Raw genomic sequence first — 25,812 nt, forward strand, 5'->3', positions numbered from 1 at the left:
TAAATCCCGTGTCTGCTATTATTCCATTTTGGCTCAAAGCCAGGTAATTTTATTAGACTATGTGTTGGTTGGATGTTCTCAGGTGCTAGGTATGCCTTTTTTTTCTTTTTTTTTAGGTATGCTTTTTCAATATGTGATTTCAAGTCTTTTTTTCTTTTTGAGTATTTTCTTGAATTATTTTAGTATTCTCTTGCTTTTGATTTCTTCTTTTTGTCTTTTCTAATTCATCTGTTTTCTTCACCTCTCCTCAGTACTTGCTACTTTATTTAGAATTCTTTTTTTTTTAAATATTTTATTTATTTATTCATGAGAGACACACAGAGGCAGAAACACAGGCAGAGGGAGAAACAGGAACCCAACGTGGAACTCAGTCCTGGGGCTCCAGAATCACGTCCTGGGCTGAAGGCAGTTGAGCCACCCAGGCTGCCCTAGAATTCTTTTTATCCGTTTCCTCACTTTTTTGGAAATGACTCTCCCTTCCTCCTAACCTTCTGTTTCTCTTCAGGCATTATCTGTTGTGTTTATTTTTTGTATTTCCTCTAATTAGTTTTCTTATTCTTTTTTCCTTTTTATTTTTATTCTTTCCTGAGTTTATTACCTCATTTGTTCATTTGTACATTTTTAGAATTCTGTTTTCTTTCATGTCTTACAATTTTCTTAATGTACTTAAACTATTTTGAAATAGGAAGTTATAGTTTTAATTATTATGTGGTCCTGTCTTTCTGGTTGTAGGGATAGTAGTCTGAATCTTATTCTGATTTGTCTTATTGTAAGTTCTATGGGATTTTCTTTTTAAAAAATATTTATTTTTTTTAGAGAGGGTGAAAGAGAGGAGGAGGTGGAGGGAGAGGGAAAGGGAGAATCTTGTTTGTGTGTGTGTGTGTGTTTTTTTTTTTTTTTTTAAGATTTTACTCTATTTTTTAGAGTCAGAGAGAGTATGTGCAAGTCTGGGGGCGAAGCGGGGTCGGGGAGGGGAGTGGGAGTGGGAAGGAATCTCAAGCAGACTCAGTGCTGAGTGCAGAGCCTGAAATGGGGCTCAATCTCATGACCCCGAGATCATGACATGAGCCAAAACCCAAAGTCAAATGTGTAACCACCCAGGCACCCAGGGAGAGAGAGATTCTTGATTTCACATTCAGTGCAAGGCTCAATCTCCTAGCCCTGATATCATGATCTGAGCTGAACCTATGGGATTTTCTCTTAACATGTTTTTGTTGCTCATTTATATGTGAAATTGATTTTCCTGTAATGTTAGGAGGAGGAGCAGTTAGGTGGCTTTATAACTTCACTGGATTTAGTCTTCTGTTATTTCATGTGGTGGTTAAAAGTATGTAATGGTATACCGTGTAATTTCTTTGGCTCTGATCTCTTCTCCCACTTTTATCTGAACCTTCTCTTTGCTTCCTATTTTCTTTCTTTCTTTTTTTTTTCCTTTATATTTTCTTTGTTCAGTTTTGGTTCCACTCCCAACAATTGCTCTTTAGTGGGAGGCCTTATCCCTTACCTGAGGATTTGGAATTTCACAAACTGCTGCTGTTTGCTAGCCTCCTCCCCAAGGTAGCCTCTTTATCTTTGACATTTTCATTGGGTATAAACATCTAGTTATCTGTTGATATTTTCCCACAAATTTTAAAACTATTACCTCATTGTCTTTTGGCTTTGATCATTTCTGCTGGAAAGTCAACCGTAAGTCTTACTGTTGTTCCTTCCGTGGTGATTTTCTTTCTTTTTTTTTTTTTTTCTGGCTGTTTTTAAGGTTTTCCTCTTCATTTTTTTTTTTTTAAGATTTTATTTATTTATTCATGAGAGACACACAGAGAGAGAGGCAGATAGATACATAGGCAGAGAGAGAAGCAGGCTCCATGCAGGGAGCCTGATGTGGGACTCGATCCTGGGACTACAGGATCATGACCTAGGCCAAAGGCAGGCACTAAACTGCTGAGCCACCCAGGTGCCCCATTTTTTTTTTTTTTTCCATGTTGTGTTTTCGACAGTTGTGCTATGTTGTGTTGCTTTGTATTTGTCCTGCTTGAAGTCTGGACTACTTCTTGAATCTAGGATTTGGTTTTTGTCATTAATTTTGGGTGATTGTCACCATTATTTACCTAGCTGTTCCTGGTAATACTGCCTCCCCACCTCCCCTTAAGCAACGCTATTTTAGTGTCTGTATCTTTTAACACCATTATTTGAATCTCTTCTGGGTCTGTTTTTCTTGACTGTGGGACCCACTAGTTTTCAGTCACTTTACTTTTGTTCTTGTTTTCTTGGTTGTTTTTTGAGTGCCAGTTTTTTTTTTTTATTAAATTTTTAAAAAAATTTTTTATTTATTTATGATAGTCACAGAGAGAGAGAGAGAGAGGCAGAGACACAGGCAGAGAGAGAAGCAGGCTCCATGCACTGGGAGCCCGACGTGGGATTCGATCCCGGGTCTCCAGGATCGCGCCCTGGGCCGAAGGCAGGTGCCAAACCGCTGCGCCACCCAGGGATCCCTGAGTGCCAGTTATTATGTATTCAAAACCGTACATTTATTTTAAGGCCCAGAGTAAGGATTTGCTTTTTTTTTTTTTTTTTTTTTTTTGCATTTAGTCTAGGAGCATGAGCAGTCTCCCATCCCTGTACCCCATCCTTCCTTCTCTTCCAATCAGAGATTTAGATGATTTGAAGATGTGCTTCACTCTCTGTGAGGATTCATCTATTTCCTTTTCACTTTTCTCATGAGAAGTTCTAATTATCTGGGGTCCCAGTCCAAAGCCCGATGTGCTTCCTGGGACCTCCTCCCTTTTATAGGCTCTGAATTCCAGTTTTGTCCTCTTAACCTGCTGGTGATTTGAAAACTCTGATCAGCTTTTAGCCTCTTACATGCTTTTCCTGGAATCAGTCTGTCTTTAGGAGAAATGTGGCCTTAAATGCTAGAATAATTTTTTTTGAAGATTTCTTCTCCTGAATCTTGGCTCAGTGTAATTTGATACTTTTTGGGTAATTCTTTGATGCCTTTGAACAGTTGCTCTTTTTTATATTTTATTCATCTGTTCTATTTTTTTACGAATAGGAACATTGATCTAAATCCTAATTCACCTTAACTGTAGTGGAACTCCAGCTAGCTTTTAAAAAAGGAACCCTTTATTCAGGCAGTGGTTTGAGTTTGTTATAATGTATCCTAATCCTAGCATTTGCTCTTTGAGGAAGATGGTATTATCCCCATTTTCCTTATGAGGAAATTGATGCCTAAATAGTTTAATGAAGTTGTCCAAGGTTACAACAAAATCTTTACCTTAAGGAACTAAATAATTCCATTCCAGGTGACCTTCTCTTTCAGTCTTTGGAATTTAGGATAACAAGTACCTTGATATTATACGGCAGGTATACAGGAAGTCTGAATGATAGAGAAATGAGTCCAAAGAGGATGAGTGTTATGTGGGTGTATATATATGTAATATAGACTATAGAAAAGCCTATAATTAATTTTCTGTGCATGAATAATTGGGTGTGAATCCTCCCACACAATCAGTTGAGTTGTATTTAGCTATTTTTCAATGTAAAAATCATCTTTCAAGTATTTATCATTATAAGCTTTGATTTCTTGTTGAATCTCTCTATGTATAATTTTACATCCATACTGTGTGTGATTAATCATGGGTTTGTTAGAATTACAGAAATTATTTTCCAGCTATAAGTGGTATTTAAATTTTTTCAAGAATTGTACTTTATACTTTGTTATCTGTTTCCATACTGCTTGGGTGCATTTTCATTTTGAGAGAGGAGGGGTTTTTTTGTTTGTTTCTTTGTTTTTCTTAAAGATTTTATTTATTTATTCATGAGAGAAAGAGAGGCAGAGACATAGGCAGAGCGGGGAGCAGCCTCCCTGCAGGAAGTCTGACTCAGGACTCAATCCCAGGACCCTGGGATCACAACCTGAGTCAAAGGCAGATTCTCAACCACTGAGCCACCCAGGTGTACTAAGAGAGGAGTTTTTACAGTACTTTATGGCAGATCTCCAACTAAGAGAATCTATTTGTTGTTTGAACCTTTTATCTGATGCAGAGTCACCTGTATTCGCATTTCTTTGGCCATTACTTCCATGAAAAAGGCCACTGCAAGTCATGTGCCAACAGACAGGTATGTAGAATTCTCTCTAGGAAGAACAGTGAAAAATTGGGTACAAAATTACAATGAACCACATCTTCCTTTCCAGATGAGGCTTTCATGTTATAAGTGTCTATATATAATCTTGTAGAATTTGAGCCAGTTTACCTTATTGATTCCAGGTCACATTTTCTTCCATAGTTTAATGTCTGAAATCATGATGTATCTACAATGGATGGGATCTTGTAATCACTGCAAGCCAGGCAGCTGTTGTGATGTCATTGCCTAGGCATGGAAGAACTTGGCTGTGAGTCCTGGTATACGATTGGACACCTGCAATGATTGACTTTTCAGGATCATTTGAGAAAGTAATATGAGGCATGATTTTAATCTGAAAACTTTTTGTTGACCTCCTCTTGCAAGGTCAGCATCTATTACAGAAAGAGTGTCAGCAGCTTGGGAAAAAGTCTTGGAGGCAGTAGGAAAACATTTAATTTTGTTTTGGAAAAGCTGCATTATTAAGTTCCCCTGGTAGCACAACGGATGGTATTATGTGGAAAATCTGGGTTGAGAACTCTGGGTTGAAAAGCAGTTCAGAAGAGTTGCTTTCTGATTTGAAAAAGTTTTAGGAATATTTTGACTAATTCATTGTGCTTGTATTTTATGTTTTATGTATGCACAGTGGTGTCAGATTTAAAATAAATCTGTTCTAAAAACTGAATAAATTAATTTTACATAAGAAACCATTGTACCATCATTTAATTTTCCCTCTTTTTTTAGATAGTGATAGACTGGTGCATCTTACTTGCAGTAATTTCTTAGATTCTAGGAAGTACAATAACTTCTTGCATACTGAAAAGATGTTCAGTATTTATTGGATAAATGGAACCAAGTTTTCTTTCTTAGAAGACCTCCTTACAGTGTATACCTTGAGATTAATTTTGAGCTAACTTTATTCTTTTTGGTTTTATTTTATTTATTTATTTTTAAGATTTTGTTTATTTATGGTAGACAGAGAGAGAGAGAGGCAGAGACACAGGAGAAGGGAGAAGCAGACTCCGTGCCGGGAGACCGACGTGGGACTCGATCCTGGGACTCCAGGATTGCACCCTGGGCCAAAGGCAGGCGCTAAACCGCTGAGCCACCCAGGGATCCCTCTTTCTGGTTTTATTTTATTTTATTTTTTTATTTTTTATTTTTTTTTAATTTTTATTTATTTATGATAGTCACACAGAGACAGAGAGAGAGAGAGAGAGGCAGAGACACAGGCAGAGGTGAGAAGCAGGCTCCATGCACCAGGAGCCCGATGTGGGATTCGATCCCAGGTCTCCAGGATCGCGCCCTGGGCCAAAGGCAGGCGCTAAACCGCTGTGCCACCCAGGGATCCCGTCTTTCTGGTTTTAAATAAGATTTATAAAAGATGTGTTAGTAATACCAGTGTTCTTGAACTGAAATTTCATTCCTTTGTTTGGTACCACAGAGTAAACTTAACCTTTTTCTCTAAAAGGGTAATCTTTTGGTAAGAAGATGAGTTTTGTTTTATTTTATAATTTAATCTTATTTTGGAGTAGATGGCTAAAACCTCTTTGGAAACAAAATAACAGTTTAGTCAAAGATTGGGTGGTATGCTGGTGTCAGAAAACAATTGGATGATAATCAGAGAACACATCTGGAAGAATATTTTTTGACATCTTTTTTCCTTATGGCCCCCTCAGTTTTGAAGTGTGTGTGTGTGTGTGTGTGTGTGTGTGTGTGTGTGTTTAAAAGATTTTATTTGAGAGTGAGAGAAAAAGAAAGAGTGCTAACATGAGCGGGGGTGGGGGAGAGTCAGACTCCTGGCTGAGCAGGGAGCCTGCTGCTGACACCAGGCTCAATCCCAGAATCCTAAGATCATGACCTGAACTGAAGGCAGATGCTTAACTGACTGAGCCACCCGGGTGCCCTGAAGTTACTGATGTGTTTTTTGTTGTTGTTGTTTTAAAATTTTTATTTATTTATGATAGTCACACAGTGAGAGAGAGAGAGGCAGAGACAGAGGCAGAGGGAGAAGCAGGCTCCATGCATCGGGAGCCCGACGTGGGATTCGATCCCGGGTCTCCAGGATTGCGCCCTGGGCCAAAGGCAGGCGCTAAACCGCTGCGCCACCCAGGGATCCCTACTGATGTGTTTTGAATTTAATTATATACATTATAAAAAAGTTAGTGATATGTACCCTCTAGGTGATTTTCCAAACCTAAACCTTGTTAACAGCAAATTGAGAGCATGCCTTCTTCACATTCATTCAGCAAACCATTAATGATGCATTGTGATAGAATTCACAGAGATGAGTTGAGCACTGCTCTGGCTTCAGGAAACTTTAAAGTTTGTTGGCAGGTGGTTGGGAGTTAAAGGTACTAGTGTCCTCACTTCTGGATTCGAGTGGCATTATGGTTTAGAGGTCAATAGCATAACTTTTGGAGTCTGTCTAGATCTGAGTTTAAATCCTGATGTTGCTCCTTTGTCAAGTTCTGCAGGGTTCCCCTGCAGTGCCCCTCTCTAAGGGCAGCTTCTTCAGTAGGGGTCAGGTGGTTGTGAGCACCTAGCACATTGTATAAGTTCAGAAACTGTCAGTTGATGCTTTATCATGTTCCACATTCTCACCATCATCATTCTCATCTGCATTTCAGTGTCGCGAAAGAACTTTGATGTCAAGTAGACCTGGCAGGATTCCAGTCTGTCTCTGACATTTATTAGGTGTGTGATAATCAGACTGTCTATTTGAAGGCTCGTCTCGAGTTTCTCCTTATGGAGATCTTAAACTGAACGTCGGCTCTTGCCCTCAAGCTTGGCTCCTTCTACGACTTTCCCATCTTAGAGTTGTTTGTATCAGGAACCTGGGAGTCATCCTCTCTGTGTTTGTCTCTCCGCTTACTCTGCTTACGCATTGATTTTTCTTGTCCAGTTCTGTCTCTTGGGTCAAGTTGGCTAACTTCTCCTCCATTGCCATCACTTGCATTGAAGTCTGTACCATTTTTCACTCAGGCTTTTGCTGTGGCTGCCTAACTAAACTTATATTCGGCTTTGCCTAGTGACAGTCTGTTCTCCACAGAACAGCAGGAGTAATCTTTGGAAAACCTATCTGGTCCTCTTCCCTACCTTTCACTCCTTGTTCAGTAGCTTCTCTTTACACCTGATTAAGTCCAAAGTCCTTCATATGCCCCCTGAGACCCAGCATGGCTTGACACCAGACTCTTTTGGCCTCATTTCCCTTGTGCTCAGTGATAGTTACCCTGGGCTTTTTCTTCTTTTGACCCAAATTCCTACCTGCCTCAAGTGTACTTTTAGTCAGTGCGGTCCCTGCCGTCCACCATACCACTTTTCCCTACCTAATTCCTGGGTATCCTTGAAGTCTGTGTTCATGCGATACTTCTTTTGGAATCCTTTAAAAATCTCTCCATCTAACTTGGATCTGTTATGCGCTGTCATAGAATGCCATGCTTTTTCTCTGTAGCACTTACCTCCCATTTAAGATCTTTTTTCCATGGAATCTAGTGTTTTGAGGGCATAGACTGTATGGGTTTTGTTCACTGCTCAGCTATTCCCGGTTTTAGCACCGACACCTAACAAATAATAAGCACGCAGGCAACATTTGTTGCAAGGATGGTACCTTTATTGAAATGAATGAACATGACCTGCCTAACAGGGTTGGTGTAAGAATGAGGACACAAATGATATCTTACTTACTGCATGTTTTCATGGTACATAGTGGGTCTGTGATATTATTCTTTTTTCTCCCCTTCATCCTAAGCATTAAGAAAGGCCTATTGGTAGTTTTCAAATGATAGGTTGTGATCCACTTGTGGGTAATGAAATCAATGTAGTGGGTCTTAAAGTGAATTAAAAAAAATAGAATAGAATAGCAATTATCAGAGAAAATAACATATAGTAAGAAAAAAATATTGTTTCCTGAAACTTTTGTTCTGTGGGTGTAGAGTATGTATCAGTGCAGATAAAACATATTTCTTCATGTGGGTAATTAATGGGTAAAAGAAATTTGAAAGCCACTATTGTAGGTATAACACAGTATAGTATATAGGTTTTAAGCAACATGGTATCACAAATTAGGGCAGCTCAATGCAGATATATCCAATTCTTAAAGAAATCTAATTCCATGTATCCTTGCTGACATGTTATATTATTCAAGGCCCAAAATCTTCTTGAGGCATCAGTGTCATCACCAAAACTTCTGGGATTACTAGTTTCCCTTTTATATAGAGCCTATAACTATTTTCTAATGTTTGTATTTCTTGAAAGTAAGTTTTACTTCTGTACGTTGTGTACCCTGGCCTTTTCCAGAGGATTGAAAAGATATCTCCAGTATTGTTAGTAATTTATTATGGTGACATCTGTCTTATATAAACTATATAGTGATGATGTTAACATTATGTTATAATGGCATCTCTAATAGCTCAAAGTACTGCTCTTAATAAATTTTATTGCCTTGGTGACTTTATAGGCTAGTATTATTAGTTTGATAAAATCAAGTGCTACACAGAGATATAAAAACCCAGATTGTATGTAGGATCACAGAAAGACAGACCTAGACAAAAGGAAACCAAAGCATTTAAAGATTAGGACCACGATAGTTAGGATTGTGGTAGCTTAGTGATTTCATTTTTCTGTGAATTTTTAAAAATACAGGTTTGATAAACATTTGTGTGATTGAACTATGATTTTCTTCTTTAAGGCCAGTGGTCACTTCTAAACCTTTGATGCTGTTGACTTCCTCAGCATTAATCATTGTTTTATACTCTAATCTCCAAGGATGCATAAATTATGATAATGGCAGAAAGAGGAGGGCTGGAGCCTGTGGTTCCTGCTGCATTATTGTGTCCACTGGGATGATATTTTGTGTGCTTGTCCTCTGCAGATTGTTGGGCTGAGAACTGGATCCCATTCCCTGCAAAGCTAGAGACAACAATGAATTTTAAAAGGCACGGGAGCAGTCCTGTTAAGTGGGCTGATTGGAACGGTTACAGACTTGATGGAACAAAATTATTCTAGGGATCTTATGAAATCTCTTGCAAGCATCGATTGTTTCCTTCCTCATAGTTAATCTGTTTTGTGGGTATTAGTGGCAAATGCTCAAGTAATTCAAATTGTTACTTCTACCATAAGGAAAGATTGTGGTCAAGTCAGAGTTTAGTTTTCAGGTTTTCTCATGGATGATTTCTGTCAGCCATGTAGACGGATGAGTGAGATGCTGTCTCATTCTTAGGGCAGGAGCTAAACAATGCTTCCTTGCTTATTCTTTACATTTTTTTTTTTCATTTTAAAAGTGTAACACTCACTTTGGAAAATTCAGGAAATAGAATATTTAAAATATGATATAAAGATTTCCCAACATGCAGGTAAATTCCTGTTATTTTGTTATGTATGTTTTCAGTCTATTGTCTGTTTACACATAAGAGAATACTATGTATATCATTTTTCTGATGAATTGGAGATGAAATGAATATTTTCAGGGGAAAATACATTACCAAAGTATTTAAGGAAGAGGTTGAACACTTACCTGGAAGGATGTTCATGGAGGAATTTGATAAAGTCGTCAAAACGCTATTCATAAAAAATTGCTAGTTCCAGATGGTTTAGCTAGTCAATATTCACATCTTTGTAGAGGATGCCTGTGTTACTTAAACTATTCTAAAATATGTTTTTCAGTGTCATGCTTCTTCATTTCACTAAGTTGTTGTACCCCAAATACAAAAATGCTGAACAAAAAGATAAGATTGGTCTGTACTTCTCTGTCTTATTTATGACAAGGAAACTGACATTGGATGATCAGTGATTGTGCTGCTGTTCTAACATTTTTTGAAATCCCATAAGAAAATAAACTTTGTATAGTTTGAATATAAAATGCTATTATATTACTCACTTTAGATATAGATAACTTACAAATTAAAGCTTTCATCCTACAAAAGATGATTTATCATATAGAAGATATTTAAAACAGCAATAAAAAATTTATTTTCAGGATGCCTGGGTGACTCAGTGGTTGAGTAACACTACACAGCCTGATTTATAAGGAATTGGCTAATAAAAGTATGATACATTTATGTGATGAACTACAATACATTCACTAAAAATCACTGTAGGACGGAAGCTCTTAAAGTGTGGTTCTAGGCCAAAAGAATTATCACTCAGTACATGTATGTACACACACGTATACACACACACACACAGAGGTATCCATCCTTTACTATGGAAACTAACCATCCTCACAGAATCAAATGGTTAAATGAACTTCTCACAAATCCAAGTTCTTCCCATTTGTCATTTAAAATTCAGAAACCAATTATTATAGAATCAGATAAAGCAAAAGCCCTTATGAATCAAACTCAAGAAACAGACTCCGAGAACAAGAGGATACAAATTGAGGAGTGTGCAAATGTGTTAACTTATACCAGAATGTTTCCAATTATTATACCTAAGAATTAGGAATAGAAGCTGTTTTAGTTCTTTTTCTTTTGGCTTTTCTGCGTTCTATAAATAATCTTTAATGTAGGCATTCTAAATTGAAACTTAAGAGATTATTTTAAGAAATAAACACATATCAATCTTGCAAGCTAAATAATACATTATTTAGAGATACCTACATATATGGTAAAATGATCATGAAAAGCAAGAAAATAAAAAAACATGGGGAAAGAGACAATGGTTATCTGGCAATGGAATTAAGGGACAGGAGGAAGGCGGGTCCAGGAAGAGCAATCAGAAGGCTTCAAGGCCTCAGCATGTTGTTTAAACTAACATGGTAGACTGTCTTCAATGGTGTCCCCTCTAGCACATGCCACTTCTTTCACCAAGCCAGGGGTTCTGTTCCCCCCTCCTTCAATCAGGTGGATTTAGTGACTTGCTTTGAACAACAGAATGCAACAGAAATTATACTGAGCCACTTTTGGACCTGGACGTTAAATACGTTTTGAAGTGATTTTTTTTTTTTTTTTTTTTTTTTTTAAAGATTTTTATTTATTTATTCATGATAGTCACAGAGAGAGAGAGAGAGGCAGAGACACAGGCAGAGGGGAGAAGCAGGCTCCATGCACCAGGAGCCCGATGTGGGATTCGATCCCGGGTCTCCAGGATCGCGCTCTGGGCCAAAGGCAGGCGCCAAACCGCTGCGCCACCCAGGGATCCCTGAAGTGATTTTTATAGGCAGTGATAAGAGAACTGAAAATAAATTTTTTAAAAAAATATTTTATTTATTTATTCATGAGACACACAGAGAGAAAGGCAGAGACACAGGCAGAGAGAGGAGAAGCAGGCTCCATGCAGGGAGCCCAACTCAGGACTCGATCCCGGGACCCCAGGATTACGCCTTGGGCCAAAGGCAGATGCTCAACCGCTGAGCCACCCAGGCATCCCAAGTTGGCACATTCTTAAGGCCTTTAGTATGTAATGCCTAATCATATTCCAGAGGACTGTATTCATTTTATTCCCAACTAGGAAAATAGGAGAAATTTAAATGGACATTCCAAAATCTCTGAGGGAAGTTTCCAAAGGGGACTCTCAAAATAATTTGATCTTGAAATAAGTGTATTGCCTCCATAAGGTTGTTATTTTGAGGGTGATACTCCTTTGAATATGAAAATTCTGATACATTAAAAACTGATCAGTTTATATGACTGTTATATCTTGCATGTGAGTGATTAGCATTTTTTTTGTGATTAGCATTTTTTTTTTAATTTTTATTTATTTATGATAGTCACAGAGAGAGAGAGGCAGAGACATAGGCAGAGGGAGAAGCAGGCTCCATGCACCGGGAGCCCGACGTGGGATTCGATCCCGGGTCTCCAGGATCGCGCCCTGGGCCAAAGGCAGGCGCTAAACTGCTGCGCCACCCAGGGATCCCTGTGATTAGCATTTTTAAGTGATGTCTTCAGATAAGAGTCTCTTCTTCAAACCTCTGAACATGTGGACATGTTTATCATTTATAATCTCTTGCAGTGAAATCTCTGTAATTTTGCATTCCTATTGTAATTTGGTATAAAGATGACTTATTTTTCAAAGCAGTTCTAGGGAAGGTAATAATTTCTAATTATTTGAAGGCCAAAGATTGTGTCTGAATCTTTTGTCTGCTGCTTACTTTGTGACCCCATTAATGATCTATGCTCTAGTTGTCATTTCTGAAATGACTTGCTTATGTAGAGAGATTGGGTATTTCTGGAAACAGGGCAGTATTCTCTTGCTATAACCCATGGAGTTCTGCTTGAGGTGACCTCCTTCCTTGAGCCTTGAGGGAGGGTCACAAGTGAGAGACCAGTTAGTGGACTACTTCACTTTCCATCCTGAGGGCCATGTTTTTGCCTTAAGGTGTGAGGATAGAGTTTAGCTAAGAACTGATGAGTACTCTCATGTACATTTAGAATACCTGTCTTTATTTTCCTCTTTATGTAGCCATTATATTTCTTTAAGTTTTTCATTGGATTGAGGATTTTATGAATGCTAAAGCATGTGAAAGCTCTTTGAAAACTGTACAGTCTTTTTTGAACTCAAGGTAACATGATGTTTGGCTCTATTCAGAGACTACTGAAATGAATCACTCAGTGGCCCTCAAGGGTAGTTAGTATTAGATAGTCAGGTAATTATATTTTTCTGAATTGTTTTTTGATTTTTGTTACAGATATTTGTCATGGATTTTTGATGTATCAAATGTTCCCAACTTAAAAGGGGGTCATTTAGATAAGTTTGTAAAATACTTATTTGGAATTACACATCACCTTAGACACAACTTCACCCACAGCATTTTTCAGGCTTGTCCATGAAGCCCATTTCATCCTTTTCTTTCTTTTTTTTTTTTTTTTCCATTTCATCCTTTTCCTGTATTGTGTGTGTGTGTGTGTGTGTGTGTGTGTGTGTGTGTGTGTGTGTGTGTGTTTAGAACTTGGTGTAGAGGATTGTTTGAACTTTGTAGTCATACGGACTTGACGTTAAATCTTGGCTTTGTCCCTTAGCTGAATCACCTTGGGGAAATCAGTTAACATCTGAGATTTGCTTTCTTCTTCTGTAAAGAATAATTGTGCCTATTTTGTAGGATGGCTGTGAAGATTAAACAAGAAAATGTGAAGTCAGTTTGGGCCCATTGACAAACAGGTCCTCAATAATTGTTTCCTTTCTCCCTACCCTCTGCATGAATATATTGCTGTAGGTTTTCCTGTTCTTTTGAATTATACCACTAGTTTTGTTTTGTTTTTGTATAGATCGCTAGATTATTCTGAAAAACTGAATTATAGATATGTTTTCACCTCTTCGTACTGTTAGATGTTATGTAATAAAGGAGAATAATAAAGTCAGTGTGGAAAATCGGATAGGTCAGAATAATGTGTGTCTTTAGGAATTCTCTTGGAAAACATGCTTTTAATAAATTAAAACAATTCCCCCATTTTAGATATTAGAAGTTATTCCTAATGTGCAGCATAATGGCTATTTACAATAATTGACTTTTGGTGCTTTTTGAATTAGATTTGTTCAGTATGTGCAGTTGTTTATAGTCGTGGAAATTTATTGAATTAATTCTGTGATCGAATGTGTATTTTGGGGAGGGTGTCAGACTTTACATGTTTGCTGATTATCTAGTTAGGAATACTGTTTATGCTGGTCAGTGGTTCCTGCTGATTTAAAAACAGAAGGTACATCTGTAGACAGTGCTTAGATTGTACAAAATTGGTTGTATTAGCATCTGACACTGCAGGAGAGCAAATTATATCTTGAACGAATAATTTTAAAGAATACAGCTGTTTGTGATACCTTTGTAACGAAGGTACGGTTTTATCTCCATCATCTTACTTTCAATAAAATGTAATTTCAATAAGATCTAATTTCCTACCTAACCACATCTCTTCTTTTCTAGTGGGATTTAGTCTTTATAGGTTGAATCGATTTTAGTTTTATATTTTTAATGAAGAAGATTGTCAATGTTAGGATTTACTGTAAGGAATTTTAATTTATTTGTTTTCAGCTGAAGTTGGAATCATTGCTAAACTCACAAAAGTATCATTCAGTGAATAAGATCTTAATTGATCCGTTTTAAAAATATTTTATTATTAATATTTTTCCAGTTATAGCATCTTTAGTTTTTCTTGTTTAAATATTTTTTAGGTAGCATCACTTGGGCATTGGAAACCAATGTGCATTGTTCTATGAATAAAGAAGTAGTTGTTCTCTGATTTGATTGTTTGATTTGTGTGAATTGGAGAGTAATGTTTTTTTAGCATAACACTTTGGGAACTGCTACTTGGTTAGGATACTTTTGTTCCAAGGTCTCTTTGAGTCAGTTCCTATTAAAAGTGAAATATGACAACCTGTATAACAATGAGAATATTTGAACAATACAAACTTGTGTTATTATTGTATGGCTTTGAGGAAAACCTCATACTGTGTCTAATTGAATTTATTATGCTTAATGAATTTTTAAACCAAAGAGTACCTATTTTGTTTCCTTGACCATTGAGTTTACATTTTTTAAGTGTACATAAAATATACTATGAAGTATGTAGAATACTGAAAATTAGCAGCCTAAGAGATAATTATACGGCAGTTGCATTATAGCATTTCCAAAGAAATACTGTTAAATTGTATTCTCAATAAGTTCTAATAGATGGCAGAAGAAGGAAGGGGTAAAAAATATTAAACTAACATTTGCTTTCATTTAATAGTTCCTGTGAATTTTTATAAAGGAATTGATCACAGTTAATTTATTTGGTAAATTATCAGTTTCCATATTACATACCTTCTTAAGAATGCCTTGGAGTGTCATATTCAGAAACATATCATTAACTTAAAATGGTGTTCTTTCCCTTTTTCAGGAGAACAAGGAATTCACATTTAACTGCTTGATACTAGCTATATTATGTAAATTATGATAAATGTAATATTATGTAAAAACCTCCCAAGTAGTTATAAAGTAGTAGTAATTATATGAGGATTTATATCCACTGAAATAATTTTTGTTAGTTTATTCAAGAATATCACTATGAATGAAGTTTGGTCATGATTACAACAGCATAAAGTAAAGCATTTCTCCTAACATTGTAACTGTTGAGATACATTACCTGAGTGACCCTTTTCTAAATTTAAGCTTTGGAAAGGAGAGGGAAGGATGAGAGTGTGAATTTGAGGGCTAGATAAAAATTTGGATTTGTGTCCTCATTTAACTCATAAAAACTTGATATTTTGTGACTCCAAAAGAAAGCTGGGGTGGCCCGGGTGTGGCTCAGCAGTTTAGCGCCGCCTTTGGCCCAGGGCATGATCCTTGGAGTCCCAGGATTGAGTCCCACATTGGGCTCCCTGCATGGAGCCTGCCTCTCCCTCTGCCTGTGTCTCTTCCTCTCTCTCTCTCTCTCTCTCTCACTCTGTGTGTGTCTCTCATGAATAAAAAAATAAAATCTTAAAAAAATAAAATAAAAGAAAGCTGGTAGGAATGCCTAACTACTTCGCTATTGCCCAGTATTTTCACTTGCTAGATGGTTTAGTATCTGTTCAGATTCATTATGCTTTGTTGGATAAAGATGAATCAGTCTTTTTCCTTGGGTCTAAGGAAAATTGACCCAGTATATTCTGGTTTATTCTGCCCTACCAAACGTCATTAGCTATGACTTGTTATGTTTAAGGGATATTGAGAAATATCAAATCCTTTCCTTAAACAGTTTTTTTTTTTTGAAGATTTTATTTATTTATTCATGAGAGACACAGAGAGAGAGAGGAACAGACCAGACAGAGGGAGAAGCAGGCTCCACGCAGGGAGCCCAATGTGGGACTCGATCCCCGGTCTCCAGGATCACGCCCTGGGCTGAAGGCGGCGCCAAACCACTGAGCCACCTGGGTTGCCCATCCTTAAACAGTTTTTTTGGATGAGTAGGACTTTGCCGCTGCCCTTAGGAGTAAATGGCTGTGTCAGGCACTTCTGCTATTTTGAGAGACAGTTGACTATCTACTTGAAAACAGTTGCCTACTCACAGCATTCATAAAAACAAATTTCAGCTGGAATAAGGATCTACATTAAAAAGCGAAAGTTTGGGGGTGCTTGGGTGGCTTAGTTAAGCATTTGCCTTTGGCTCAGATCATATTCTTGGAGTCCTGGAATTGAACCTGGTGTCAGGCTCCCTGCTTGGTGGGGGAGCCTGCTTCTCCCTCTTCTCTCTGCTCATGCTCTGTATCACTCTTTCTCTCTCAAATAAATACATAAAATCTTTAAAAAAAAAAAAAAAGGAAAAGTTCATAATATTTGAAGAAAATGTGAGAATATTTTTATATTTTAGAGTTCTAGATAGGAAAAAATTTCTTGAATAAACTATGAGAAAGCACAAACCCTGATGGAAAAGGACTGGATTTAACCACAATAAAATTTAAAACTTTGGTATGGCAAAAGAAACTGTAAACTAAATGAAATTTTCAGATTGAAGGAAATTTTTGCAAGCCTTAGGATCTAAATATGTAAGGTACATGAAGGAAAGAAATAGGAAGACATATGAAAACATATTAGGCCGGTCACAAAAGAAGAAATTCAAATGGTTAATAATCATATAAAAAGATTACATCTCTAAAAATCAAGGAAATACAGATGAAAGTCATGAGATACTTCTTATGTGAGAGTGGTAGAAAATTTTTAAAGTTGACTAATATCAAGTATTGGTGAAAATGTGGGGCAATAAAAACTCTTGACTCTTTTGGCAATACCTAGTAAAGAGGAGGTGCTCATATTCAACAGTTTCACTTTTAAGTAGATGATAATGTAGAGAAATTCTCACATGTGCACAAGGAGATATTATCAAGAATGTTCACAACATTATTTTTTTTTTTGTAGCAGAAAAATATTGAAAACTTCAATGGCCCATCATAGAGGAAATGGATAAATTAGGACTTATTTGTAACTGGAGAATTTTATAGCAATTAAAATGAATGAATCCAATCCACTTAAAACAAATTGGACAAATCTCAAAAATATAATTGTGAGTAAAACAAAAAAGCAAATTGAAAAAAAACAGTATACAGATATGTAAATGTTAAAACCACAAAACTTATTTTGTCATGTGTGCATTCATGTGTATTAACAGTATAGAAGCGTGAAGGGGAAGATTGCACACTAATTTCAAAACGATTGTGATTCTCTGGAAGGAGTAGGAGAATGGGAGGAGGGTGGAAGGTGGTGCTTTAGCTCTATTTGTAGCTAGAAATGGTGCAGAAGTTAATATTTCTGCCCATCTGTTGGTGAATTAATAGACAAAATGTGGTATATTCATATCCTGGAAAACTATTCAGCTATAAAAAGAAACTACTGGTATAAGCCATGACATGGATGCATTTAAAAACATTATGCTAAGTGAAAGAATTAAGACACAAGAGACCATGTATTGTATGATCACTTTATTTTATTTTTTAAAGATTTTATTTATTTATTTATTCATGAGAGACACACAGAGAGAGGCAGAGACACAGGCAGAGGGAGAAACAGGCTCCTCGCAGGGAACCTGGTGTGGGACTCAGGATCACCTGGATCCGGGTCTCTAGGATCATGCCCTGGGCTGAAGGTGGTCCTAAACTGCTGAGCCACCCGGGCTGCCTGTATGATCACTTTAGGTGAATGTCCAGAAAAAGCAAAACTAGAGGGATAGAGTAGATTGATCAATGGTTGCTTGGAACTGGGGTAGGAAAATAGATTAACAGTAAAGGGGCAGGAGGGATTCACTGGGATGATGAAAATGTTCTAAAAAGGATTAATGGTGATGGTTGCACAACTTGGTAAATTTACTAATGATCATTGGAGTATACAGTTGAAATGGAATTATGCAATATGTAAAATGAGCCAAAGTGAAGTAAAAAGTTAATATTTTTTAGATTTGTGTAGCAGTCAACTAAAAGTTGGGAGTCCAATTAAAAATAAAGAGGACACCTTTTCATGTCATTTAGAGTTCTACATTACTTTATCATTTTAAAAAATGCATTGAGATTTAGAAAGAGTAAATCCACAAAGGTAAGTGTATAGCTTCATGAATGTATATAGTTGTGTAACCCTTACCCAAATGGAGATCATTTATAGTAATGTGATCATAGTTAACAATACTGAATTGTATATTTGAAATTTGCTAAGAGGCTACATCTTAAGTATTCTCATGACAAATGAGAAAGGTAACTGGGGGAGGCGATTGGTATATTATGTAGCTGGATTGTGGTGATTATTTAACAGTGTGAATCAAAACATCAAGTTGTATATCTTAAATATGTACAATTTTTGTCTGTCAATTATACCTAAATAAAGCTAGGGTAAAACATCTTATGTAGCATCCCAGAAGGCTCCATTGTGTTTCCTCTTAGCATCCTCCTTTTTCCTGCCTCCAAAGGCGACTACTGTTTTGTTATCATTATGAATTAGTCTGAAATCACCAGTTAGTCATTTAACCAACTGAGCCACCTAGGCACCCCTAGTTCATTCTTTCTAATTGCTATACACTCTTCTACTGTGAATATACCACAATTAGTTCATCCTTCTATTGATTGACACTTTTACTATTAGCGATAAAGCTATAATGATTATTCTTGTACATGTCTTTTGGTAAACATACACACTGGTTTCTCTTGGGTATATATCTAAGAATAGAATTGCTGGGTCATGAGTTGGAGGTATGTTGAGTTTTGCTAAATATTTTCAAATTGCTAAAGTAGTTGTGCTAATTTATTCTCCCTCTAGCAGTATGAGAGTTCCAGTTGCTCTACATCCCCATCAATCACGCTTAATGGTTCTATTGCATGAGTTTACCATAATTTACCCATTGCCCTGTTGATTTGATATTTAGGTGGTTTCATATTTTCAGTACTTTGAATAAAACTCTTTTCTGTAGAAGGCAGTGCTTCAATGAGTTCTATAAATGTTTTCCTGGGAGGAAAATTGGTGATTTAAAAGGCATGGACCAAAAAAAAACAAAAGGGGGGGGGGGGCATGGACATGTAAAATTGATACTATTTGTGTTGCTGAAAAATGATACTAAATTACTTTCCATCCAACCATATTCTCAATTACCTAGAGTATGAGACTGCTTGTTTACCCAGATGCTTCAGTATCCAGATGTTTCCCATACTTTGAACCTTTGCCAAACTGAGGAGGGGAGGAAAACAACCAGAATTAGGGACTGTAAAACTTCACCACTTTGCCACCCTTTCCTGACATCTTTCAGGATGGTAAGGTATTGGGTTTGGTGTCCCATCTCCTTTGGAGATGCTTTCAATTTTGAAGGGGATGGAGAGGCTGGGTTGATAGTATAACAGGATCTTGTCAGGGCTTCATGCAAGGATAAAAGAGGGATGCCTGGGTGGCTCAGCAGATGAGCATCTGCCTTTGGCTCAGGGCGTGATCCTGGGATCTGGGGTTGAGTCCCACATTGGGCTCCTTGCAGGAAGCCTGCTCTTCCCTCTGCCTCCCTCTCTCTCTCTCTTTCTGTGTTTCTCATGAATAAATAAAAATCTTAAAGAAAAAAAAATATATTTTTAAAAAGGATGAAAGAATTCAAGCTCAAATTAAAATGTTGGCTACCTAGGTAACTCCCAGATTATGTTGATAAGGGACAGGAGCAGATGCAATTCTTTGGTGGAGGCCAGCACTTTCTTTCCTGATTTGATTAACTATGAGTCCTTATTTTACCTGTTCACCCTTCCTTTCAAAGCTGTCCTAATTTCTGTTGTACCTGAGCAACTTCAAGAGAGTATTTGTTGCCTTTTATGAGGGAGAGACCACAGATCATGTCTCTTGATGCCCTCTTAGGTGCCTGACATGCTACGATTAGTGGGTGTGTACAAGTGTACAAATAGTCTTCAATAGCAATTAGAAAGAATGAACTAGGGGTGCCTAGGTGGCTCAGTCGGTTAAATGACCAATTGGTGATTTCAGACTAATTCATAATGATAACAAAACAGTAGTTGCCTTTTGGAGGCAGGAAAAAGGAGGATGCTAAGAGGAAACACAATGGAGCCTTCTGGGATGCTACATAAGATGTTTTACCCTAGCTTTATTTAGGTATAATTGACAGACAAGAATTGTACATATTTAAGATATACAACTTGATGTTTTGATTCACACTGTTAAATAATCACCACAATCCAGCTACATAATATACCAATCGCCTCCCCCAGTTACCGTTCTCATTTGTCATGAGAATACTTATTTAAGATGTAGCCTCTTAGCAAATTTCAATAACCCACTGTTCATGGATTCTTTTTTTTTTTTTTTTTTTTTTCTCACTTTGGAAAGGAAATGTTATCAGGATAGTTTGCCAACCTCATATTATTGCTCCTCAAGATTGGAATTTCCCAGAGAGGGCCAATGGTGAGCAACTGAGGGCAAGAACAGGCTAGGAGCCCAGCATGAGTTAGTAAGGGGTCTTCTCTGGCGTAACCAGGATAACAGGATAAATGTAAAAGATCAAGTGTCTCACTGGGAAAGGAAGGGAAGCAACAAGATGACAGGGCTGACGAGGGAGAATCAGGATTGTTGAGTCCCACTCAGAAAGCTGTAATGAAGACTCCGATTATACGTAAGCAGAGGCTCACAGAGTTAGAATCAATCACTGGTTACTTCAGAAGCAGTTTCTTTTTTTAAAAAAATTATTTTTAATTTATTTTTTTTTCAAAAGCAGTTTCATGTTTTCATATCCCTCCTACATAATGGTGACCTTGGGAGGAAACAGTATTAAGCATTTACTAGGTGCTAACTATTGTTCAGAGTGGTTCACTTCCATTGTTTACTTAATCCTGAAAATTCTGTGGGGCAGACCTTATTCTGCCCCATTTACAGATCAGGGCACTGGGGGCTCAGAAAAACCAATTTGTCCAGGATCACACAGCTGATAAGAAGTTAAATTGAGATTCTAATTTAGGAATGACTCCAGTGCTCATTCTCGTCATTCACCATACTGTTATGAAAAATAATATTAAAAATGATAATAATGTCTAAAATAAACTGATAGCTTACCACATGCCAGGCAGCAGTTCAACTTCGTTAGGTGTGTTATTTCATTTAATACCTCATAGCAGCCCTATAGAATAGATACTGTCTTAATCCCCATTTTACAGATGAGGAAACTAAGCACAGAAAGGTTAAATAACCACCACAAGGTCACACAGCTAATTACTAGAGGAGTGCATATTGAAATCCAGTCCACGCAAGCTTCTTGGGTCATAGTCTGGAGTGGTTCTTGCCTGGATGGTTTCCAAGCAGCTTCATCAGCCTTGAGAGTCTTCAGCTTTCTCCTCTCAGACACAGAGGTCACCTTACTGTTTACTGTTTGTATGATCCTGCAGGTTCCAGGGACTTCCAGAAGGCATATGTGTAGACTTCACTGTGTATGTTAAGCTACTGTGGCAGCATTATATGGGTTGTCTACCATCAGGTGAGATCCTGGAGGAAGCAGTGCTACCTGGATTACATAGTCCTAGGGTAGTGCCATTGCCCCGTGCAGCGGGGTCCGGGGCAGGTTTGTCCTGACGAGGATGTGTAGAGAGAAGGGCCTAATCAGTGCCCTGAGATAGTTCTCCACAATCCGAGTTTGCTGCATCCTGTGAATTCAGTTACTCATCCCCGTCCTCAGCAGGAGCTGGGAAGAACCAGCCCTGATAAAGTCCCATTTCTATTCTCAGGGATGAGTTGCTTGTTTATTCAAAGATATCTATGTGTGATGGACTGTGTGAGCAAGTCTGAGAGAAACCATACGAAGACCATCTTTGCTACACTTTTATCTCTGTATTCCCTGAGCACAGATTAATTCTCTGAGAAATCCTAGCTATTCAGTCTTGAAGAAGTTATTGGAATTTTGACAGTGGTTAGCTTTAGAGGCACTATAGGGTTTGGGTTGCTTTTCTTTCTGTCCATCTTGTGTACCAGCCTTCTGTTGCCCCCTTAAGTGCTTCTCTCTACATCCCCAACAGCCCACATTTCCTATGTGTCCTGTTTTTTAAGCCCTGGCTCCTCACCTGGCTCTACTGAGCCTACCCTCACTTGTCAGTTGGTGTGGATGCAGAGTCCAGGGGCTAGGGAAACCTTGATGAATTTCACCCAGAAAAGAGTTGTTTTTAGGACTATTTAAGGGAATGCAGATTGAGGAGGAGAGATCTCATAGCATTATTCCAAGCTAAGAACCTTCTGTTATTTCCTATATGTAAGATTTTATTGATTGAAATGGAGGCTGGGCCTTTATAGAATGCAGGTTTTGTAATAATGGCAGGAGGAAGGAAACCCCTCCAGATAATGAAATGAAACCATGGAAGCAAAGTCATGGAGCCAAGCAGAGAGGAGGAAAGGAGTCTTCAAAATTCTCATTGTTATGTCAAGTCTATTTTAGACTTGTCTAGTTTAGGACAATTACTGAGTTAATTGCTTTTTAATGGAAAATACATATTTGAGTGTTCAGACTTCCTAAATCCTTAATTTTAAAAAAGGCATATATAGAATGGTATTTGAGTATTAGCCACTGCTGCTTAAATTTAGAATTCTACTTCATTGAAAGGACTTTATTTTGTTTTTTATGAGCGTCTTAAAACTCTGTAAGATGGTTGGCCGTGGGGGAAAAACCAGAAAGAAGTGCTTTCCTCAGGGCCATTTCTTTTAAAGGATACTTGTAGACATGGACATTTTACAAAAGTAGGAAGTTGTCTGAAGATTTTTAGATCATAGAATAACAGAATTTGAGAGTCCAAAAAACTCTTTCAGTCAACACCATCAGTTTATATTTGAGAGAATTCACATTCAAAGATTTATTTATGATCACATAGTGGCAGAATCTAGATCTGTTGATTCCCAATCTGACGCTTTAATATTCATGCTAAATGTTTCTCATGTTATTATGGTTATTGTGATTGTCTGAAAACTCACTAAAAAATGATTGTGGTAAGGGTCAGATATTGTTCTAGGTGTAGGAGACATAAAGATGAGTAGAAGTGGTTCTACTGTCAAGAAGGCTAGGGCTAGGTAGGGAGGGAAGGTCAGCAAGTAGATGGAAGATTGTCCAGCGTAATGAGTATAGGACAGAGGTATGCACAGGACGTGTATCAGTCAAGGTCTAATTGAAGATCAGAGAACCCACTCCATCAGAAAAGGAGTGACAACAAAGAATTCAGTCTTACAGAATCATTAGAAAGAGTGGAGGAATATGCTTCAGGCTAAATCTCCAGAAATGACTTTCAGAGTCATGCTGCAGAAGTAGCGCACCAAAAGAATGACTACTTCTGCCATGTCAGGAAGCTGGGGGATTCTGGAAGCTGCTATCCCACATGTCAGCCCCTGAGTATTCCCACCTTTAACGACTTGGGCTTAGAAAGTCTCCATCACATTTGTTGCCTCCAGAGCCGTCATGCCATTCCTGTTAGTTCTGCATCAGAAAAATGAATGCTTCATGTTACCTCCTGGCTCTCTTCTTGCCTGTGCTCTGATTTCAAGTCTCACCAAGTGGATATAACTGGCTGAACCAAAATCACATCTGGTGTCCTAGTTGCAGGTGCCTTTGAGAAATAAAGTTTTAGCTTTCTAGCCTTTATAATACTAGAGGACCCACAGAAGATTATAATAGGTATCTTGATATAATAGTAGTGTTAATAATAGTAACAATGTAATATAGACATATAATATGTAGCACATATGATTTATATAATACATCGTGTATACACACAAGGTAGTAGTAACCTAATGCTCCAGGTAAAGTGAGCCAGCCTATAGAGTCTTTAGGATCAGTACATAAGAGCGGCAACAACCTGCCGGTGGTGGGGAGGAAAGGTCAGAGAATTTTCACTGAAAAGGAGTACCGGAACTGAGACTCAAACATGGAATTGCAAATGTCTCACCTTTTCTAAGGAACGTTGAACCTATTGCTGGTTTTCATCAAGTCTGTAAAATAGTTGTTCACAAAGTGCAGCCCTCGCATGAGCAACATCAGTATGACCTTGGAACTCACTAGAAATGGAAATGGAAATACTTGGAAATACTACTAAGACAGAAACTGAATGAAGCCCCTCAGGTGATTTTGATGCATGCCAAAACTTGATAAACCCTGCTGTATAAGCACAATAATTAAGACCTATAGGCAAGGGTAGATTCCTGGGGGAGGCTGATGGAGACCTAGTAAGCTATATAAGCGCAATGATTAAAACTGGTAGTTTATTGAGTTAAATCTATGAGTTTGAATCTTGGCTTTTACATTTACCTATCTGAGTGATTATGAACCAGTGATGTGATCAGCTCTCCTGATCTCCTGGGGTAACAGTACTTGTAGAATTGTCAAGCTTAAATGACATAGGGTATATGCCTGTCATAGTATGTGACACAGAATGGACGTTTTGTAAAGTCTTTTGGAGGAGACTGACTAGAAGTGCCCCTAAATCTTTCTTGGGAAATTTTATAAAGACGTTTCAGAGTAAATTCAGAAAGCATTTCTGGAAGGCAGTCTGCTCTGTGCTCAAGACTTGTGCTTGACTCTGTGCTTGAATGCTGTGGTACCTCGATTCTTAGAAAAAGTACAAATGGTAGGGAGATACAGTTCTGGCTTTCGGAGCTGCTTATTTTATTTATTAAGAAGACAAGTACTTAGACAAGGGAAGTAACAGTCTAAGATAGTAAATGATTGGGTGTAAGTCAGGTGTTAATAATTTAAGATGCTACCCAAACAGTAAATATTACAGAAGCTCAGAGGGAGTCAATGAGGGCTGAAGTAGTCAGGGGTAAGTTCCTGAAAGAGGCACATGGGGACATTATATGCTGCCATGGACCACTTAAATTAAATTTCCGAGGAGCGTATTTCCCTACTTAAGAAGTTTTTTTGTTTTGTTTTTTAAATTATAAACCTTGTATAAAGATGTGGAGAATCAGGAAATAAGGGAAAAAACCCTAAAATTTCACAACTCAAGACTCATAGCTAGAAGTTTTGGTGGGTTTCCATTTAGTGTCTTTTGAAAACTTAAAAAAAAATAATTTCTATTATAGTGTGATAAGTCTTTATATTCTCTTTTGAGTTAATTCTTCATAATGGAATGATGTTAGCATTTCTTCATGTTATCACAGACACAACCTAATTTTATTATTTATGTATTTATTTTTAAAGATTTTATTTATTTATTTATGAGAGACACACACACACACACACACACACAGAGGCAGAGACATAGGCATAGGAGAGAAGCAGGCTCCATGCATGGAGCCGATGTGGGACTCGATCCCAGGACTCCAGGATCACACCCTGGGCTGAAAGCAGATGATTAACCACTGAGCCACCCAGGTGTCCCCACAACCTAATTGTAATGGTGGTTATAGGTATTGGGTTACTTGAGCTTATTAATGCTCTCAATTTTTGAGATGATGTTTGAAACAAACATAAAAGGAATTTACTTATGTTTCCAATTATTGGGGTCAATTCTGAGAAGTAGAATTACTAGGGTATGGATTGAAGACATTCCTAGTGCTTTGGAAACATATTGCCAAATTATTTGCTGGAAGGAGTAGTTCAATTTATTCTCCCTTTCTTCCTTCATTCTTTTTGATTTATTCAGTATATATGTGCTAGGCCCTATTCCAGGTTCTGGGGATATAGTGAACAAAATAGGCAAAAATCCCTGCCATCATAAAGCCATACATACTAGTAGGGGAAAACAGATAATAAGAAAGTATGTTGAATGATAAAATGTGATAAGGAGGAAACAGGAAAAGAAAATAAGGAATGGTGG

At 37.6% G+C, this 25,812-nt stretch overlaps 1 protein-coding gene across 15 annotated transcripts in view; it reads left to right on the forward strand.

The window, feature by feature from the left end:
- The window catches only part of DENND1A (DENN domain containing 1A), a 509,324-nt gene that overhangs the window by 89,440 nt on the left and 394,072 nt on the right, over positions 1-25,812 (forward strand). For 2 of the 15 annotated variants that reach the window (XM_038549421.1, XM_038549412.1), the window contains exon 3: positions 4,042-4,116. The exons of 12 other annotated variants lie outside the window; for them this stretch is intronic. In XM_038549421.1, coding sequence (XP_038405349.1) covers positions 4,042-4,116 — 75 coding nt within the window. Of the gene's footprint in view, positions 1-4,041; positions 4,117-25,812 lie in introns of those variants that run through there. One more of the 15 variants, XM_038549415.1, reaches the window with a different exon arrangement.

This window comes from Canis lupus, chromosome 9, assembly GCF_011100685.1.
Source record: "Canis lupus familiaris isolate Mischka breed German Shepherd chromosome 9, alternate assembly UU_Cfam_GSD_1.0, whole genome shotgun sequence".
Classification (NCBI taxonomy): domain Eukaryota; kingdom Metazoa; phylum Chordata; class Mammalia; order Carnivora; family Canidae; genus Canis; species Canis lupus.